The sequence below is a fragment of the Corvus moneduloides genome, chromosome 1 (assembly GCF_009650955.1).
Source record: "Corvus moneduloides isolate bCorMon1 chromosome 1, bCorMon1.pri, whole genome shotgun sequence".
NCBI lineage: Eukaryota > Metazoa > Chordata > Aves > Passeriformes > Corvidae > Corvus > Corvus moneduloides.
In genome coordinates, this window is record NC_045476.1 from 108,400,611 (window position 1) to 108,422,097 (window position 21,487).

At 44.6% G+C, this 21,487-nt stretch overlaps 1 protein-coding gene across 3 annotated transcripts in view; it reads right to left on the bottom strand.

Moving 5' to 3' along the window:
* Positions 1–10,488: 10,488 nt before the first annotated feature.
* The window catches only part of LDLRAD4 (low density lipoprotein receptor class A domain containing 4), a 239,603-nt gene continuing 228,604 nt past the window's right edge, over positions 10,489–21,487 (bottom strand). For all 3 annotated transcript variants that reach the window (XM_032121422.1, XM_032121441.1, XM_032121431.1), the window contains one exon: positions 10,489–21,190. In XM_032121422.1, the coding sequence (XP_031977313.1) occupies positions 20,648–21,190 (543 nt within the window). In that variant the 3' untranslated portion in view covers positions 10,489–20,647. The remainder of the gene's footprint in view (positions 21,191–21,487) is intronic.

The following is a 21,487-nucleotide window of genomic DNA, read 5'->3' on the forward strand; positions in this document are numbered from 1 at the left end:
CCTGCCTCACACGTAACACCGCTGCACAGCATCACCTTGGCTGCCTCTGCTCTAGGCACAGTCACAAAGGCACTGAGTGGCTGCCAGAGCAGAAGCTGAAAACAAAGGCACAGTCCAAGTAGAAGCTGAAGTAGTGCCCAAGCAGGACCTGGAACCAAAGTTACAGCCTGAGAGTTGACCAAGTCATGACCTGCGATGGGGCTGGACCTGAAACTGGGACAGTGTTCAACTGTAAGTCTGAGCAGGCTGGGCCCACAATTAGGCAGCCCAAGATGAGTCCAGAGTACAGGCTGTGATCAAAGCAGGGAATCGGTGTCAAAACTGGGGCCCCAGGATGGAACTGGAGTAGATGTCAAGGTCCAAACAGGGGGCAGACCTGAAATCACATCCCAAAATGGGACTGGAGCTGAAGTTGCAAACCAATGCAGAGCCAGAGCCAACATCACAACTCGCTACTTGACTGGAGCCTGAGTTGTGCCTCGGGATAGGGAAGAGACAAAATCAAAGCCCAAGCATTGTCCAGAGCCAAAATTGCAGCTGAAGGTAGGCCCAGAGTCAAGATAACATCCCTACAGGGACTGGAACAGAAATCATGGCCCAGTGTAAGGCCAAAACAGCAGTCACCAGCTGAGGTAGTGCCAGAGCCAAAAAATTCATAACCCAAGATGGGCTGGAACCAAAGCCATGGCCAGAGATAGGGGCCAGAGCCTACACTGCTGCCCAGACTGCTGTGGCACTCACTGCCTGAGCATGAACCAGAGCCAAATTTGAGTTGGAGGCAAGTAGTGGCCCAAGATAGTGCAGGAACTGAAGTCACAGACAAGTATTGGGCCAGAGCTGAAGTCATGCCCAGAAATGCCACTGAGATGAAGCCACAGACCAATGTGGGGCTACAGCCACAGCCACAACCTGCTATCCAGCCCTAGCCACAGTCTCAGACCAAACAGGCACTGAAGTTGAAGTAGCAATCTGCTATTAGGCCAGACCTGTCTCAAAGGCCTAAGATGTGTCTGGAGCTGAAATCATGACCTGAAATTGCAATGGAGCTAGAGTCACATCTACAGATGGGGCCAGAGCTGAAGCCATGGCCCAAGATTTCCCCTAGAGGCAAAGTAACAGCCCCAGGATATGACAAGGGACAAATTAGCAACCCAAATAGGGGCCAGAGCCACAGACATGTTCTGTGATTGAGCAAGAGCCAAAGATGTAGCAAAAACAGCACTGCCACTGATGTGACAGCTCAGGATGGCGTTGGAGCTGAAATCATAGCCTGATATGGGGCTGGAGCCAAACTTTGCCTTGAAATGGGGCCAGAGCCAAAGTCACAGCTCAATATTGGACTGGAGCTGAAGTCATGATCCTTATAGGGGCTGGAGCAGGGACCACAGTTGAAGCCCTGATCCAAAAACTGGGCCAAAGTCATGGCGTCACATTGGACAGGAGCTGAAGGCGTGGCTCAAAAATAGCCACCACTCATTGAGCAGGGAACAGGTCTGAAATCACTGCCTGAGAAGTTGCAGCCTCAAAGGGGCTAAAGCAGAAGTCATGAACCAAGGAGGACCAAAGCTGTCATAGGTTAGCAAGCATAGTCCCGGAGGGGACGTCCTTGCTAAGGGGTGCTTACAGTTTCCTCTGGGAACTGACAGAACCTATCAGCTGGCCAGTTTGAATATGGACAATTCTCTAAGCCACTTAAAGTTGTGACCACCTCTGTGATCCACAGTTAAGAATAGGCAAACTCCCCCCCCAAGCTCTCTCTCGTTTCCGGCGCTGGGACAGGTGGCTGCAGGCCCCGTGTGGGGGCCAGCGGGCCCGGCCAGGCCCTGCTTGGGCCAGGCCAGGCCAGGCCACGGCCATCCTGAAGCCGATGGATCTGTTCCAGCCGTGGAACCCCCCCCACTGCCTTGCCGTGGGCAGCCGGAGCGGCTCGGCTCTCCCCCCTCTCCACTGCGATAAGAAAAATTCAACATTCCAGCTGCAAAGCTGCAAGGCCGAGGTGAGAGTAACCCTTTTACTGCTGTGAAGAGCTGAAAACCTGAGGGAAGAGAGAGAGGAGATGCTTAAAGCTGAAATTCTGTTGTGAAGCTATGATATATCAGAGTATCCTGTTGTAATTTCATGAAGATATGGGGGGTGGAGTGTTCAGCTCGTAAGCAAAAGCACCTGTGCTGAGATAGGCAGATGCTGACGCAGCTGTAATTTCATGAGAAGTTTGGACAGGGAGAGATGGACCAGATGAGGACTTTGGCTCCAAACGGGAAAGGAGAAAACCCCAGTCCCTAGAGATGCTCCCAGAGATAGTCCTAACGATGAAGATGAGGAAGACCCTTTGCTCCCAGGGAAGGAGAAGGGCCTCTGTTTTTGTTTCTGAACGGCTCAACCTTAAAATTGTACCCCAAAAAACTTCAAGAGTGGACCCTCGAAAGCAGTTGCAGGAAAAGCTGCAAGTCGGGGGAAAGGACTCACACGCAGGCAGAGAGACTCCTCTTCCTAAATGGACTGAACAATATTTGGAAGTGGGCGGCTGTCTCATTGTGATAATGTTTTCATAGCACGAGCAAGAAGAGACTTCTCTTTCTAAATGGACTGAACAAGGTTATTATGGAAGTGGTAAACAGACTGAACATCTTAAGGGTTGTCTTTTTACATTGTCAGTGGGAGAAGGGAGGAAGGTGGGGGAGGAGGAGAGTTCTGAAGGTGGTATAATTTTTTTTTTTTTTCCCTCTTTTAGGTCTGTTAATAAACTTCTTTATATTCTTTCAAGTTTGGTGCCTGCTTTGCATTTCTTCTAATTCTTACCTCACAGAAGATAAACAGTAATGAGTATTTTGGACCAAACCACTACACTAAATTGGTGTTTCCGCCCGGTTACAAACCGAACCCGCGACAAAAGCTAAAGTTGCAACTGAAGTATCAAAGCAAAGATGTGGATGGCAAGGTGGCCAGAGTCAAAGTCACAGCTTGACACAGGACTGAAGCTGAAGCAGGCCAAATAAGAGCTGTAATAGCCTCCCAGTCAGAGCCAGAGCCAAAGCTGTGATCTGCTATCAAGCTGTTGGCAAAGCATCTGGCCAGTATCACACCAGAGATTAAGTCACAGCTCAACACCAATCCAGAACCAAAATTGCAATCAGAGATCAGGATGGAGCCAAAGCAGGAGCCCAAGATGGAAATTAAGCCAAATTTGTGGCCTGAGCAGTAGCTAGAGCCAAAGCAGCAGATGAAGATGTGGCTGGAGACAAAGTCACAAGCCAAGATGGGGCCAGAGCCAAAGCCGTGGCCCAAACAGTGGCCAAGTCACAGCAACATCCTGAAGAGGGGTCAGACCCAAAGCCTGAGCAGACCCAAAGAAGCCACGTGAACAGTAGCCAGAGCAAAAGTTATGGCCAAAGATGGGGCTGAAGCCAAGTTTCAGTCCAAGATGAGGCCAAGCAAAAATCTTGGCCCAGTATTGAGCCAGAGCTGCAGTAGCAGCCTGAGGTGAGCCAGAGCTCAAACTGCTGCCGTAGATGGGGCAGGAGATAAAGTCTCACTCCAATATCTCTACAAAGCTGAGGTTACCAGCTCAATTTGGCACCTTGCTGAAGTCACAGCCCAAGCAGGGACCAGAGCCAAAGTTGCTGCCCAGTATCAGGCAGGACCCAAAGTCACAGACTAAGAAAGGCAGAGCAAAGACCAAGCAGGGGCAGGGTAGACATGGGAGCCTGGGCCGGAGTTAGAGCCCTGTATCAGGCTGGGGACAAGTTCATGACCCAAGATGGGGCCAGAATCAAAGCTGTGGCTCAGGATGGGTCCTGGAGATGCGATCATTGCCAAAGATGGGGCTGGAGACATGATAGAGGCCCAAGATGGCTCCTGATCTCTACTTACAGCCTGAACAGAGGTCAGACCTGCAGTCACAGCCTGAAATGGGAGCAGAACCAAAATCACAGCCCAGCCAGAAGCCAGAGCTGAAGTGACAGCCTGATACCAAGTTGGAGCTGAAGAGACAGGGCCAAGGAGCAGGGGCTGGAGCCCAACTCAAAGAGTGATACACAGCCAGAGCCAAACCTGTGATCAACGCTGGGCTGGCACCCAAGTATCCACCCTGAAACAGGCAGGATCCAAAGTTGCAGACCAAGATGGAGCTGAATGGAAACAGCAGCTCAATACTGGGCCAAAGCTGACTTTACAACCTGAGCAGGACCCAGAGTCAAAATCATGACCCAAGATGGGCCCAGAACCAAAGTCAGAGGCTGCCAGGGGAATGGCTGAAGTCTCAGCCCAAAAGGAGCTGAAATCTTGGCCTGAGCAATGACTTGAGCTGAAGCAATAGTGAAAATGAGGCCAGTCAAAATAATGGCCTGAACAAGGACCACAGCCAGTCACAGTTGAAATTAGTGCCCAAGCTGAAGGTGCAGCCGAGCCTTCTGAGCAGGGTTGGAACCAAAGCTGTGACCCGGTAACAGGACAGAGCAAAAGTAGTGACCCAAGATGGTGCTGGAGCCAAAGTTGAAACAAATTCCTCTGATTGTGTCCCCTTCAGGATGTCAGCTTAGGGCATTGCACCACATTCATCTTTGTTCACCACTTACCATCAGCAACAATAATAATTAGAGAATTGTAATTATCCCCTGGCAATTAGCTGCCTATTTTTATGATCTTCTTAAGTAGAAAGAATACATCTTGATTTCAAAAGCCCACAGGGTAACATGTAGTGTTAAGTTTGGGCTTGAGTTTGATGAATTGATTGGACAATCACAGGGGAGGGAACACAGGGGAGGATATTGAGGAATAAAAGGAAAATTCAGGAATAAAAAGAAAAAAAAAAAAAAACCCAACCAACCCAGACTTAATACAACAGGGGCACAGTTTCATAAAGAGATGTCATAAAGAAAGATTTCTAGCTGCTTCTGGGTCTGACCAAGTGGCCAGAGACTAAACTGCATGCAGAGGAGACCCTACCTCAATTCAATTCTCCCGCACTGTTTAAGAAAGTTCTTTAAAGTTTGTTTGGTTTGTGGGTTTTAAGGTACTGTTTAAAAAAAAAAAAAAGTCTGAAAATCTGCTACTTTTTCTGTGCTGAATTGGTATAACTGAAACTTCTCGGTCTTGTTTGTTGCTGCCAGATAGAGGAGGGAGACATCCTCGTGACATGTCATGAGCTCCTCTGAGCTTTGTGATGCTCAGAGAGCAATTGCTCCTTACAGACACAGCAGCAAGTGCAGCTCTCACTGCCCAAGGACAGTGGCGGTTGTGACAATGGCCACCTCTGAAAGTGGAGCCCCACTCCTCTGAACCTTGTCCATTACCATTAAAGAAGAGTCCAATACAGGAAAATAAAGGTTCAGGCCATCCTGTGTCCCAGTGCTCTGAGAAAATGGTGCTGATGATATCAGGGAGATATGGGTGATGCTGGCAAGATCTCATTTGCAAATTCAGGGCTTAAGCATTCCCTAGGATGGATCAGGCTACACAGAGAAGTGGTAGAGTCACCATCTCTGGAGGTATTTAAATGATGTGTAGATGTGGCACTTAGGGACATGGTTTAGTGGTGGACTTGGCAGTGTTAGGTTAACAGTTGGACTCGATGACCCTAGAGGTCTTTTCCAAACTAAAGGATTCCACAGTTCTGGAAGTAACTCAGAAATGTGCAGTGGTACTGCTGTGTTGGGTGGCTGGATGAGCTGGAGGGCTGGACTGCTGCCAAAAACTGTCTTGATAATGTTGTCCTTTCTCCAATGGGTAAATACAGTTTTAGCACACTTAGTACCAGATTACTCGTGCCATGGCTTCCTAACGTGGACGATGCAATATGGCCTCATAATGCCCAAACATGCTACAGTTCCTGAGTCAACTCCATTGCCAGTCTGACTCATTACAGTATCAAATAGCCTGTGTCCTCCTCCCAAGCTCATGCTGAATCAAGAAGAATCTTACGTACATTTGCAATCAGAATAAAGTCATTAAAACTGATGTAATTTCCACTTGAGATGCTATGCTGAATCCATCAGAAATTTACTTGGGATTCTACATATAATATGAATCAAAACTATTCTGCTGGGGGGCTGGTACTGGAACAGATCCAGCACTGGTAATTTCAGTGGGCTGCCTTGGTGACCTAAAGCAGGCCTGGAGAGACAGCACAGGCTCCTTGTGAACACTGCCTTGACCTGGCCTTTGTGCTTACTGATGACCTCCCATCTGGGGTCACAAAGCAGGTGGAGACAAAATCCAGCTCCACCATTAGGTTCTGAATACATAAGATGCAAGTTTAGCACGCATCTTTTTTTTTGTTATAATTTCATATTGATTTGTTCATAGATGCAAAAAGAATTGCCAGACCTTGTAAGGATGTGGATCTGAGAGAACATGAGAGAAGTCAGAGATGAGAAGTGGTGCTGTACTTGCCCTTCAGCTGAATAGGCTCTGCGGTAAGTGGTGCCAAGTACCTTCAGCTGGCACTGACAAGCACTTCCACCAGCACATTTGCACCAACTCTTTATCCAGGCACTGCCTGAGAGCTGCCTTGGAGCACCTTTCCCCCAAAAACAGGTGCCTGCACACAGCCGTGGCCTCCAGCTACCACCCAGATGTGGCAGCTGTGTTTTAATGTGGAAGGAGACCTTTGGACAAATTTTAGTGGAGGAAGGGAAATTTCTCAGCCTTGGCTGACTGATGATATGGTCAGCCAAATACCTGAATTTAGTTTTTATCCTGGATTAGAAAAGCCATGAAAATAAAGATAACAGTGTCATTTTATACAAGGAGTACTCAAAGTTCTGCCTAATGTACTAACAGCGTATTTTCTATTGCTGGATTGCTGTGCACTGGCCCTCTGTTTAAGCAGTTCACACACCTCTGCACAGCATGTACCCACATACAGCCAATCTCCTTCAAAAAAAAGAAGTCAAAGTGCCAGTGCCCAAGCAGCACTCAAGCTACAGCTGCATGGTTTACTCTCGAGTACAGTTTTACTGCAGACAGGCACTTTACTTCTGTGTCACTGTCAGATGGTGATTTCAGTGTACCTGATGCCATTTCCCTGACAGAGCACAATTTTATAGTAAAGTGCCTGTTTGCCCTAGCAATATTATCTTATCTATAGGTGTAATATACAGCATGACTGTAGAAGGTGAGCGGGCTTGCATGCTGAGTAGTTAATGCAGTTATCACCCTGCCACAGGCCTCTTCATGTTTGCCAATGCACCTCTCACTGAAAAGCTGTGACACCCAGTACTGCCCCAGTAACCTCCCAAAACAAACACAGTCAGTCACTATCAGCACCTCTGATCTGCAGAAGGAGGGGGGTCAAAGAAAGCAGACTGACTCTGCAGTCCCTCAGTCAAGCCTTACCTGTTAGGCTTTTCCTGACAATAGAGCAGTTGAAGTTACCAGCTCATCAGCTTTTTCCCCAAGAGCTACAAAGTTTGCAGCATAAGCAAATTTTATAGCACTTACAATCCTAACCCCATTGTCAGGAAAGGACTAGCTCCTATTCCTTTTGCTGTTGCCATAAACCCTGCTGAATGGCTATGCAAGCACATTTGTGCTTTTATATTTGACTTACATGTCTTCTTCACCAAGGAAAGCCAACCAGGGCAAGCTTGGCTCAGCTCATGAAATATTCACAGCACTCTAATACAATTACATGTGTATGCATATACACAGGGACGTGTAATAAGTGGGAATGTTCTCACTGCTTTGAGATGAAAACTACTTTTTTTCTTTTCTCCTAAGAGTTTCTTGCTGCCCAGGGTTAAATGTAGGTCAAGCTGTCTGAGCCCATGTCTGTGGCACACAGAGCAGGATTAAACTGGAATTTTCCACTCAACTCGACTGTCAATCACTGTAATGTCTGCAAATGTTAAATTAAGCTGGAATGATCTGGTGTTGGCATTGATGGGAGTTTCTGGGGCTCAAGGATGGCATTTTGGCCTCCATGAAAAAGATGCCCTCTTTCTCTGAACAAGGGGTGGCTATGTCCTGGCTGCTTGCTCAAAGCCCTGCCAAGCACAGAAAATAGCTCTGTACAAGACAGTGGGATGTGCTGGAAGTGAGCAGAGGGGAACTATACCTCGCAAGTGGAGGGACTGGGAATGGTGGTGAGGGAAAGGTTATTCCCAGCATTGCCATAGGCTGCGCTGAGACCTAGCACATACTTCTTCATGTGTGTTTCCTCATCTTTAAAATACTTCTAGCACCTTTCTGCTGCTGTTCTACACACACTTCATAGGGGAAACCATTAAAGGATACAAAATATTTTATCTGGTTTACAGATCAGCCCCCCTTTATTAAGGAGAGCCAGCCTTTAAATGTCCCCCTCTAGCCATAGCAGAGCATCCACTGGCTTAGCATGCGGCAGCTATCCCTGGGATGGGTCATGCAGTCCTGCCAAAATAAATTATGTATTTAAGGCAACTTGGAAGACCTAAGGCAAGCAGAAATTTGCAGTTAAATAGTCGCAACTACAGCATACAGCTTCCCCCTTATGTCCCCATTCTGGAGACAAGTAGGGTCACTGACTACACAGGACACTGAGAAACTCAGCTCATCAATTTTACCACATGTAAAGAATTCAGTGTTTCAGCTCTAATCCCCATTCTCAGGCACTCAGGAGCAATCATTTGGCAGCCAGTCTGGAAGAAAATGTAGAAAACAGGCAAAAAAAAATCATGCCATTTTTTAGTTTTCTTAGTCAATGTTAGAGTTCTGCAAAAGCAGCACAATGCAAACTGCACAAAAAGCAGGGCATTGCTGCAGTAGAAGCAAGCTATTAGAAGAGGATTCAGCAGTAAGGGTTTTAAAATGTGCATTTTAATTAGAACTCATTTAAAGCACAACCGATCAAAACAGTGATAATGAGAGAAGCCTAATTAATTTTTGTCTAAGTAACGAAGTCTCATTACAGAGGGGTCTTTGGAAGAAAAGGGCTTGGGATGTTAAAAACAGGGTGTTTGTAATGAGACACAATACTGCTGGGAGCCTGGAAGCCAGACCTAGAGGTTTCACAGAACTGCTGCAGCCACTATATTAATCTTTTAGCAGAAGAAAAGTAACCCTACTGAGATGAGACATCCCATTTATAGCTGAGCTCTGAGTTGCAACCATTGGCAGTGATATTAAAACACAATCAAACAGAATGGCATATTATAAACCAAATATAAATACAATTAAAACCAGATTAAGTAAAAGATCAAAGCAGCCTCAAAAAATGCAGTTTCCAGGGAGTTCAGGGTTCAGACAGTAGAGGAGGAGCAGAAGCTTGGAGATTTAGAGCACTTCTAAGGACTAAGGAACTAGCAATTTTCTGAAGAAAAATTAAAATGCTATAGATAGAGGAGAGCAAACTCAGGGTGGTTATAGGAAAAAAATATGGTTACTTTTGACCCAAAAATAAGTACTGTAACATTTAAAGAACTAAGGTATTTGAAAAGAACAGCAGCAAGCGGAAACCACGCGGTTGCTCTCTGAGTGGAATATAAAGGCAGCTCCATAGCAGGGTGTCAGAAGTGGGCTGGACCATGGCTCCCACAGCAGACCTCTTTCTGGAAAAGACCTGCAAGAAAGCCCCAGGTTTGAAGTACTCCTACTCAGCATCACATTGCAGCAACACAGACATCAAACTCCAGCAAGCACAGGTATAAAAGACAAACCAAGATAACTATGTTATTATAATCATGCCAAATAAAGCATCACTTTATACACTTATGAACAGAAATTACCTGTTCTTTCCCAGTTTTGTTAAGCTTTATTATGGCAAAGTGGCAGGTACCAGCCAGGGATAATTAGATCCATGTTGCAAAGATCTGTATTACCAGTCTTCGAGTGTTTCACAGGACCCTTTCATCCGGTTTCTTACTAAGAGTATCATTCCTCTCTTCACCCCATGACTGGACCACAACTGCTCTCATCTTAAGCACTGGCCAAAGCAAGTCCCAGCTTTCTTAAACCAGTCTGTGAATCCCCCTCCCACAAGCCATATTTTGCATCTTCATTTTTTAATGAATTTTTGCTACTCAACGCCTTGGGGTCACTGCTTATCCCCCAGCTGGTCAGTCAGCACTGCTGTGCCAGAGGCTGCCACCAACAGCCAGGGCTTTAAATGAGATTGAGGTGGGGTTGTTAACTTAAAAGAATTGGAATCACAAGCTGACTTAGATTAAGTGCCTAGACTTAACTACAGCGGGTGACAGGCTGTCTCCTGCTACCGCCCATCCTATGGCAGAGGCAGGGCAGAATCGCCGAGACCAGCCCAGCGTTAATCACCAGAGTGTGAGGATCAGAACACTGCTCTTAAACCCTCATCAGACATCCACTTCCCGGGGCCCTCACATGATGCTTCAAGGACTGAGTCCTCTCTGATTCCCTAAAGATCTGCTACCTGGCTGCCAGCAGCTAACCAGCAAGGGAAAAAGACAAGTACTCATTTTACCAAGGCCACTGTAGTGTTTCAAGCTTTTTTGTCTTTTTCACTTCAAAGGGAAAATAAATCCAACAGGAGACAAATGCATTTAATAATTTTTAATAATTTTGTGCCATGGTTTAACCACAGCATATTAAGAACAAGCATAAAATCTGTGTTTAAAACTAACAACAGCACTTAGAGCAACATCTTCCTTTAAAAGTATTGCAATAAACAGACCTTAGGTCTAAAAACTAGGACATCACCATTTGCTCAATTAAAAGAGTCAGATACACAACAGTTGAAATCTTTTTCTGTATATAACTGGGAGTTACGGTGGAAAATAAGCAACAAATTAATTGTGTTAAACAGAAAATAAAATTAAAAAAAAAAAAAATAAAGCAAGCCAGGTTTGTCACACCATCACATGAACAGCTATTGAGAAATTCCAATACAGTTGTAAAAAGACTTACTTGTTTTTAATAGCTTTGTTTTACAACAATAAATTTTAAAAGAAAGATTAAATATTGTTGATAGTGCTGTACATATTTCAGAATAGCTTGAAAGAAAATGGACAAAAATAAGAGATGTGTTGAAAACGTGATCTTGAAAGCCACAATGTTGGAAATACAAAAAAAATATTAAAAATCCATACAGCAATAAAGCATTTTACACTGTAAATTAACTAGCAAGAAACAACAAAGAAAGGGTAACACTCTAAAACCAGGCATTTGATGGTTAATTTTGAGTGTAACAGCCTGACTGATGTACATACCATTGTGAAATGCTCTGAGCACAGCAGCATTGGGCAGTTGAGAGTTATACAAAGATAAAACCCTATCGACGCTTATGTAGTCTTTATACTATAAGTAGAAAAGCTTTGTTAAAGAATATTAAAGTCGTTTTTTAAAAATTATTATTATTATTTTTGCTGTCCAGGTCTATGATGCCTGAGGCTCTCGTAACTTCTGCTTATAGTCCTTTTAAAATCTTGGCTGCCTGCTGTGCTTTGTGGTAAATGGAAAAGCATGAACACAGCTGTGAATACACTTAATAGATAGTCTGGTCTTTCCACTGCAGCTTCAAAGCAAATTAGTGCCTCTAAAAGGAGACATGCTCATGTTTGGTCCACTCAATATGCATGTTTTGTTACGATAAATCCTACTCTAGATTCCTCCAGCAGGAGGTTTACTCTGTACAGTCTTCCTAGTCAAGGCCCGGGGTTTTTTGTTTGCTTTTCTTCTTTCATGCACAGAAGTGGTACTGCAGTGCAAACAGAAACGTGAAGGTGGCCAGGCAAGGCGCACTTCCAAAACAATTACTCCATGCCTTGACAAACAAGAAATGAATTAACAAGTGACAATCACGAAATACGCATATTTACCTATGGTACATGCTTACTGACAGAACAGCTCAACGTATTGAAGGATGTGATGACACAAGCTATCTGTAAGGGCTTGATGATGCAGAACTGGCCATAAAAAACTTAACACACTTCTTTAAAACAAAAAAACCTAAAACAACCACGATCAACATTCAGATAGATGACTCCTGTGAGGGCTTTTAAAAGATATTTACAGACAAAGGTGTAGATGATGCTTCAGGCTGACAGAGAAGCAGTGAAGGACCATGCCCCAAGGCACCACCCTCCAGTGTGACGGACTGGGTTGAAAGCCCACTCAAACCAGAGGAAGCCCCACCACTAACTTCACTGGCCCCGGGTAAGGCCCCCTGAGTTTTAGCGCAGCGCTTTGCGAATCATCTGAGCAACCAAACCAAAATGCCATCCCAAACGTCTCCCAACGCCTTGCTACCTTACATCTGTGGTTAAAGCCTGGCAAGTATAAAAAAGCTACATACAGACATGAGTATCTATGAAAGATTAGTCGGTATCCATCTGTGAGAGGACGAGTCTGTCTCAGACCGATAAACTTTTATGTCACCTACTGTCCTCGGATAGTTAGAACAAACAGTTTAGAAAAATAAGTACAGCATCTGCAAGTCCCTACACTAGAACTTCATGTTGAGTTTTCCTGAGGTATTTGCTTTACTGAAGAGCGTGCGGGGGCACAGGGATGGAGAGCCAAATGCAGGGAGACGCCAGGGGAGAACCAAACTGCCAAGGGAGCCTGGCAGGAAGCTGAAGCGTCAAATTACTTCCCACACCACTTCCCAGGTTGGGTCTGAACAGGTCTAAGCATTTCTCTGTAATCTTAAATATGAACCTGGGTTAAGCCATTGCTGTCAAGAGGCCAACACAGCAGCAGAGCTGCCAACTCAAAGCTCCCACTCAAACCCTGCCTTCAGCTCGCTACCAGCTGCGGCTGTTCTTGTCCACCCTGCAAGAGCACAGGTCACCAGCGAGTTCATCCACACCCCAAGCCCAAGGACAGTCTGTAGTGGCAGCATGGCACACCAGTTGTGGGCACAGAGCAAGGGCTGGCTGCTGTCACAGAACTCTCATTGGCCTAGTTTTGACTTTGCAGGGATGGTTTGGGTCAGTTCCCACTTGTCTGAGCTTCACTTCACATCGAGGATGTGATTAAAAAGGTTCAAAAAGTTCTAGCCCATTTCTAATTTAAAAAAAAAAGGTAATCAAGGATAGTAATAAATAGCGTATCTGCTGGAGAAGTAGTAACTAATACTGGTCCAACTCAGCAATAGCAAGGCAACAACCAATACGAGAAGCATCTAGTTGCAAGGTTAAAGCTGTGGAGGTTTTGTTTGTTTTGCTTTTTCCTTTCTTTTTAAAGTGACACATTTAAAAAAAAAAAAAAAAAAGAAGGAATCTTCACAGCAAAGATGCATCAAACGACTAATTGCTATACACAGACAAGTCAAAAAGGATTTGTTTAACCTTTTTCCCTTATGATATTATATTGATATTTAATAGGAAAATAAAATACATAGACTTTTTGTCATTTGTATGCATTCATTTGCAAGCTTTCTTACAAAAAAAGGACCAAGCACAGATTGGCATTCAAAGTCTATGCCATTTTTTTGTGTTAAAATTGGTATAATCTGTACATTATCTTACAGTATTAACAACATCTATTTGTTTTTGTATGTTTGTTTGTTCTACCCATTGGGTAGGATATGTGCATAATATATTCAAGTTATACACAGCACCATACAAAGAAAAAAAATACAAACCAGAAAAAAAGACAAACAACTGAAAAAGCACCATTTTAAGTGAGGCACAACAAAGGTGGGAGTGTAAGGCCTGATGCAAAGCCCCCTGAAGTTGGCAAGAGTCTTCCTACCAACTTCAGCAGGCTTTGGATCAGGCCCTCTTGAGTGCAAGGGGATTCCTATCTGCTCAGACCTGGACATGAGGCACCTTAGTTGCTTACAAACTATGGACATGCAAACCTCCTCAAAATTATATCTAATAAGGATGTGTTTAATTTATTAACAAACCTACCACAGCAGACAGACAAGCACAAACCAAGGAGAGAAAGGAAGAAGAAAAGAGACAGCTTCATCACCCAGGAGATCCTACACACACCATGTTGTTTCAGAAAGCTCACACACCAAACCACTTAAAACAGCAGCAGCAGCAGCAACATAGCAAAGAAATGACAGTGTCATCTCTGGCAGTAAATCACACGGCTGTCAGAGGGAAGGGGAAGTATATCTAGGTTACGGTTTTGTTTTTTTATTGTTAATCAACAAAAAAAGGTAAGCTCTTTTATAGCAAGAAAGCAATGCTAGCAATACCCAGTTGCTTGTGTTCAGTCTAAAAACAGAAGAGACACCAGCAAGGCAGAAGTAAGAGCCAGGAGAGTTTGAGACACTTCTCAATACAAAATTGTCCTTGGTCTTCCCTTTCAAAAGCAGGAGAACTGTACTGGGTGGTTACAAAAACAGCATTAGCAGCCCTAAAATACATTTAATGCCAATGATAATTTCAAGGAAACATCAGTAGGCTCCTCCACTGCATGTCTGTGGGACTAAATAGTGTGGCAAAGCACTTCATTGAAACACCTACACTTCAGTTTGCTGGGAAGAGGCAGCGCAGGTCTGATACTGGTTTTGGAGGATGAACTTAGTGGCGCAGCTTCTGTTAATTCCCCAGAGCTGTACCAAGAAAACTACTCTTTTTTTTTGCTGGTGCAAGTGTGCATTGTTAGGGCTGGCAAAAGCCCCATTGGGCAATCAGAGGTGGGTCGAAAGGTAATTTTCATCTCTGATTACTGAGGACAGGCTGGCAAACAACGTATTAACTATGAAAAAAATCTTACCAACATTTTCAGCCAGCACACTCTCAAAACGTTTAACTTTAATTCTGTAACAAAACATACAGAACAGTTTTTGGACAGGAAACCTCTCTAAGTTCAACACATCCTCACAAGGGACTTCTCCATGTTCTAAAAGGCCTCAACAGGTCTGACAACTCAGTAAGACTGCCTCTTTCCAGGGATTGAAATGATTGACACATTTGGGGCTAGTGTAGGAGAAAAGTTGTAATTACACTGGTTGGCAAACAGGAAACACAGTGCAGGGAAAGACCAGATATGTGTAATTAAATTATGCGCAACAGCCTTTATCTAAAAAGCAAAGATGTAATCAAAAGCCAGCCCTCATCTGAACCCACTGCACAGAAGGATCACTTGGTTCTCATCATCAGCTAGGTCTGGAAAAACATGCTTATGAGATTGAGAGTACACTAAGTGTATTTCCTTCCTGTACATCAATACATGAGGTCTGCAATTGCAGTTATCCCAAAGTGCAAAGACTTTTCAAAGCTCACTCAAAAGGAGAGAGAGCTGTTGGATGCAGGATGCACAAGCATACCAGGTGACAGGCAAGAACTGGGGCAGCAAGAAACCCCCCTACTGATAAAAAACATAGGTCATGACATTTACAGGACTGAGAAGCAAATATTCCTCAAGCTTCCAAATGACCTGCCATTGTTCCTGAGAGCACAACATACAGCCATTTAGCACTTCTGGAAGGTGATCATGGAATAGCAACTAGCACAGAGATAATCAAGGGGATAAGTTTGCATGCAGGTCTGTATGTGCATGGACATGACTTAATGGCAATGACCAGAGAGAACCTGTGAATAATCCTAAATACTTTCAAATGTGCCAGCAAGCCTTTTCTTTATCCTTGGAAAAAAAAAAAAGGCAAAGAAAAATATTGACGTATATCTGTTTTTCACCAGCATACTATTTTTTCTTTGCCTACGAAATCAGGTTACCTTAGCTACCATGAGGGTTCAGGGATAGAGTCAGAGAAAGGTTAGCAATCAATCTTCTCCAAAACAGTCAACATTCCTTACAGATCAGAGCACCAGTTTTAAGGTCCAATATCTCACTACCTGGCAGGGTTAGAAACAACCGCCTCTAACAGCACTGTTCCAGACACAGGGCTCCCCAGCAGGACAAGGATTTCTTCTCTATCGCAAAGAAATGCATTCTTTACTAAGCAGTGTAATTTTGCTCCTTACCCTTCTGTGCACCCCATTCACAGAAGAAAAAAATAACTCTCAATGACACCTTTAAAAAAAATATATCTGCAACAAGAACATTCAGAGATTGGGCATAACAGAAGCAGCTTCCAGTTGGGACAAACGGGTGGAAGAAGTGGGTAAGCAGTAATAAAAAGCCAAATGAAGCACAGCTTAACCCACGGTTCCCACAGATTCCATGACTGCAGGAATGCAAACATCTTCCTCACTAGCTATCCAGAACTTGTACACGGGGCACATGCTTGAGTTGTCATACTTACAAGGGAAAATCATGCTGTAATAAAGTCCCATCAGCCCGAGACTGGGCTAAGCACAGAGTTCATCAGTGACAAGACCAGGAGTAGCCTGATTAGATCCTCCCTGATGAAAACATCATATTATGCAAAGTCCTGTGAATTCTGCACGGGCCACACATGCCAGGAAAGGGATCTGAACACTGCACTGTTGGCTGGGTAGCCCTCTTCTCATCCCTCACTCACATCTTTTAAGCAGCATCACACTCAGCCTGCTTGTCCAGCACTGAGAGGAGCCCAACAACAACTGTGCTAGACGTAGGTACAGAATTAGAGCTAAGTGCCAAGTGCTCCATTGGTACACTGGGAGAGAAACCTTTTTTTTCTGTTGCTAAACCCACCGCCTTTTCTAGCCCTGAAAGATCATATGAAAACACCATAGATGGGGCATATTTAGCATCAAGAAGGGAGCCATGCCAAGCCACATAAGGGAAAAATTAATCCTTGCAGTAGGACAGAGGTCACAAAGCTTTATTTCATAAAGGACATTTAAAAGAAAGAATAATCTTTTAACCTGAAAATTTCTAAAGTAGGGACATCTCTACACTGAATTTTGGGAACACGGGTTACTGGGCAAAGTCAGAAGATGCAACGAGAATTCAGGCAAATATGATCCATCACATAGGAAACACCACACATATATGTGGGTTTTGTGCATGAGACACATAAACCAGAACACCAGTATGGAGGTAATATCTACACAATTAATGCTACAATGTTTGCAGAATCTTTTATAATTTACACAAAGTTTCATGGAGTGGCTCTGGAATACAGTCTATCAGGTCTGGATATTTTCAAAGCTCATCTTCCATAAATGCTTCATAGAATTACCTATCTTCAGAGCTCACCAATTTCTAAGCCTGTAAAGACTGATATGTTGGTATTTCTTTTACCATTCTGTTCTGTTATCAAGAGCAGATTCTCTACCACTTCAACAGAAGAAAAACCAGAAAAACAGTGTTTCAGTGTTACACTCTTGGCTGCCTTTCCATTGGAGAGCACTAGTATCTGCCTGAAAATAGCCTATTTACTGCTAAAAGAGCCCCCAAAACAGAAGTAGCAGACTGCAAGCTCACCTGTAGCAAGTAAACTAGTCACTGCACTCCCAGAGCTGAGAGGTTCTGTCTGCACATTACATTTGGAAAAGCAGAGCATGACATTAAGCCACTGGAGAGTGTCCAAAGGAGGGCCGTGACGATGATGAAGGGCCCCAAGAGGAAACTGTATGAGGAGTGGCTAAGGTTATTTTGTTTGTCCAGCCTGGAGAAGAGGAGGCTGAGGGGAGATCTCATTGCAGTTACAACTTCCTCATGGGGGAAGGACGAGGTGCAGCTACCCATCTCCTCACTCCGGTGACCAGTGACAGGACCCAAGGAAATGGCTGGAAGCTGTGCCAGGGGAGGTTTAGGATGGGTATTAGAAAAAGGATCTTTACCCAGAGCGTGGTTGGGCTCTCCAGGGAAGTGGTCACAGCAGCGAGCCTGGGAGAGTTCAAGAAGCGTTTGGACAATGCTCTCAGGCGCATGGTGTGACTCTTGGGGACGGTTCTGAGCAGGCCCATGAGCTGGACTCAAAGATCCTGATGGGTCCCTTCCAACTCAGCACATTCTATGATTCCAGGATGAGAAGACGAAGATGCAAGAGGAGATGCAACTACCAGGTGAGCAAATACTACGTTATTTTTAAACAAATCTTTCCTAAAGAACTGGAAAATGCTACATTTTCCATGCAGAAAACCTTTTCTCAGCCAAGGAAAATTAGGAGACAGCATAGTGGACAATGTTAATGGGAAGTGCATAAATCCACCAGCATGCAGGGAGGGCAAAAGATAGCAAAGGGCTGTTTTTAAAGTACGTTCCCAAGAGGTGACTTTGAAGGCAACTTCAAGGCTCACTTTGCTGAGATCTGCACATGGGGAAAGTTGGTCTTCAACCAGCCCAAGCCAAGGGCCCAATCCAGGTGTGCTCTGCCATGACAACTGAGTTCCAGCTCTTCTCACCTGAAGGCTTCTCGGCTAACCAATCCTCATTTAGGCAACAGCACAATATCTGTGTAGGCACACACATTCTCTGGCTTAAAGGCTCACTCCTGAAGAGACAAAAGTCACTGAAGACCAAAACCAACATTTGCTGGCTTTGTCTTCTGGTTGCATTTTGGTTGTTTTTTGTTTTTAACTAAGAATTATGTTCATAGGTTGTTCGCAAAAATCTGATTTCACAGCTTTTATTCCCAGGAATCAGACAGTGATGAGAACCCCAGCTGACTGAAAGCCACCTAGTCATCTTCTAAAGACCTGTCCTGTGGGTCTGAGAGGAAAAAAACCCAAGTGAATCCCACCACACAATCTCTATCTCTCTCTTCAATTAATACATACGATAAAAGGCAGCTTTACTCTGCACTACCAGCATGACTCAGATCAAAGTAACAATTACAGAGACAAATGGGGCTGTGTATTCAGACTAACAGTTATACAAAAGTTTTCTAAACTAGAATAAAATCAAACTACCTTATGAAGAAAACAAATCTACACTGAGGCCCAAAAGACACGCACACACACACAAAGACACACACACACAGTTTTGGCATTAAAACTCTGCATAGATCAAAGATGCACTTCAGTTATCAGAGCCCCCCGTGTACAGAAGTCCTGCAGAAATCCAGCCTCTAGCCATGGGACCAGGGCATCGGTGCCCTTGGGGCACTCAACGGCTGCTGCCCGCAACCAAGCACAAGGCTCAGGAAAATAGAAAAAAGTGAAAAGATCTTAAAGTAAAAGGGTCTATGACACACTCATACACCTATATATTAGAAACTATCCAAGCTAAGACTCTAAAGATTCTTACTTTTCAGTCCATTTCCAAAATGCATTTTAAGTGCAATTTGTGCTTTTTCATGTGCTTGTGATGCCACTATCACCTTTTGTCAACCGAGTTCCGGCGCTGCGTGTGCTTCCACACAGGAACAGCCAGTGAAGAAACACCCCACATGCCACGACACAGGCAGATCACTTTCCAGCTACTCTCCAGGCCAGTATAGCAAAAATCAGGGCTTACAGACACTTGGTTAATACACGAGCCACCTTTACCCATGAGCGCAGTCCCGCCGGCATCATGCAGATGTCATGCACCCACAAGGGTTTCCGCAACAGGGCCCAGAGCAAAAGGGTTTGTAGGGAGAATTCCCGGTGCTCCCACGTCCCTGCCAGGGATGCAGCAGGAGCCAGGCACCACTGCCACGAGAGCTCTCAGTACTGCTGCAGAAACACCACGGGGGGTTTAGCCGCAAGGGCCCCCTTCACTTCAACAGGATGGACCTCCAGGACTGAACTTCAGCATCTGAAAGGATGAAATGGAGAGCGAAAACCACAACAGTCTCACGTATCTGAACAGCGGTGCAGGGGAAAAAAAATCCCACCCTGCATATCCAAACAATTTATTGCATAACGTCATGATATGTGACTAAATACATTTCAGGCTACAGCGAGGACAAAAATCTCTGGAACGGTTAAGTACTGGTGATACTGCATTATGAAAAGGAAAAGAATGGCAGCACTTAGAATCAATACAAATCAATACATATGGGAATTTTTGTTTTGCCATTTATAAAAGAAATAGTCTACACTGCAAAACAGCTAAACCTTAAGTGATGGAAAATGCTGGGATTTCATATTTGCCTTCTTCCAGCCAAAAGTCTCCAAGACATTTCATTGATACACTGTTATCTGAATGCAAATTATTGCAAAGACAAGTGTCCCTGTATTTCTTGAATTGTAAAAGTCAAGAGATGTTAGGCTAAGTCCTGTCCCCATCTTCTAGCAAACCCGGGGGGAGGGGGCAAACTCCTCCAGATTACTTCTGGGGCTCTATCATTATTCCACAGGTGAAACGACAACATATAGAAGAACTTCACATAAAACAGTTCCCTCATATATATTTTTTTAAAACATTAAGATAGTGCAACTTTTTAAAACACATTTATCACAACACAAATTAATTCCTTGCATTCATCTAAGTTCTCAACTTTATACCTTGGCACACAGAACAGGAATTTTGTTTCATATTAAAAAAAATTCACACCCTGGGAGAAAAAAAAAGCAAACTGGCCAATTCTTCCCCCATTTATGTAGCAAAACCACCTTCTTCCTTCTGCCATTCAGTGAGTATAAAATAGGCTGTACAAGCCTCATTTCTGTGCTAAGTTAACTTTTAGAATTAAATAATTGAAATAGTTTATTAAAAAAAAATAACATATCCCCCCCCCTCCCCTGAAACACTGCTCGTAGACAAACTGAATGGAAGTTTGTGTTTCTTTCAATTTGCTTTGCATGCAATTCCCCTGAAAGGAATCAGAAACAAAGAACTGGTTTGCACGTTTGGTTTTACTCAGTTGTACCACGTGAAACGTAACAACACTGTGCACCGGAGCACGGGGGTCTTCCTCCACCGCCCTGCTTGGATCTCCCGTCTTCAGTCCAAATGCACCTGGGCGGGTAACTTAGACCAGGTTTCCTGGTTTCCGGTCTTGGCCTTTGCTGGGGACTATTGTGCTCTCTGAATTGTTCTGCTGAAACTGAAGTCTGCTCCCCCTCTGCGAGGAAGGAGGCATGTTGCTGTGCTGGTGATGGAAAAAAGAGGAGCCTGGGTAATGCCCCATGACCTCGCTGTACGTCGGGGGTGGTCCTTCCATCCTTCCATTACTGCTATAGTTGGTTGCACTTATGCCCGAATTGCTGCTGGGTGGGCAGGGACCCCCATTGTACATCGAGATGTCTATCAAGTCGCTATCAAAAATGGTTCGGTTGGGCGGCGCCCTGACGGATTCCCGGTTGAGCTCCATTTGCTGCTCGGGGTCCCGGAGCTGCAGGGTGCACGGGCCCTGGTATGGCGGTGGCTCTTCCCCGTCGGAGAGGGAGATGGTGGGAGGAAGGTCAATCTCATGCTGCATGTAAGGGTAAGTGGGCTGGAAGCGACTGAAACGGTCCCGCTGCATAAAAGATGGGGTGGTAAACCTGTCCCTGGACCTTGGGGCGTACATGATCTGAAACGGGAAGAGAGACACGCGTGACTCCACATCTGCACAAAGCACTGTGCGTGCTCTGTATTTACAACAAACTCATAAAACACGGAATGCTGCTTTTTTGCCACCTGTCTGAAGGGTAAACCCAGCAGATACCATGCACATGTGCTGCCACATGCCTGCATGTGAAGAGGCACGAGGTGCAGGAAGGATCCAGCACACCTGAGAACAGCTTCACAAAGGAAGACCAAGACCCCACACAGCTCCTTCTGACATTAAAACGTTCTGAGCAAAAAGCAAATGATTCTGTTTCTGAAA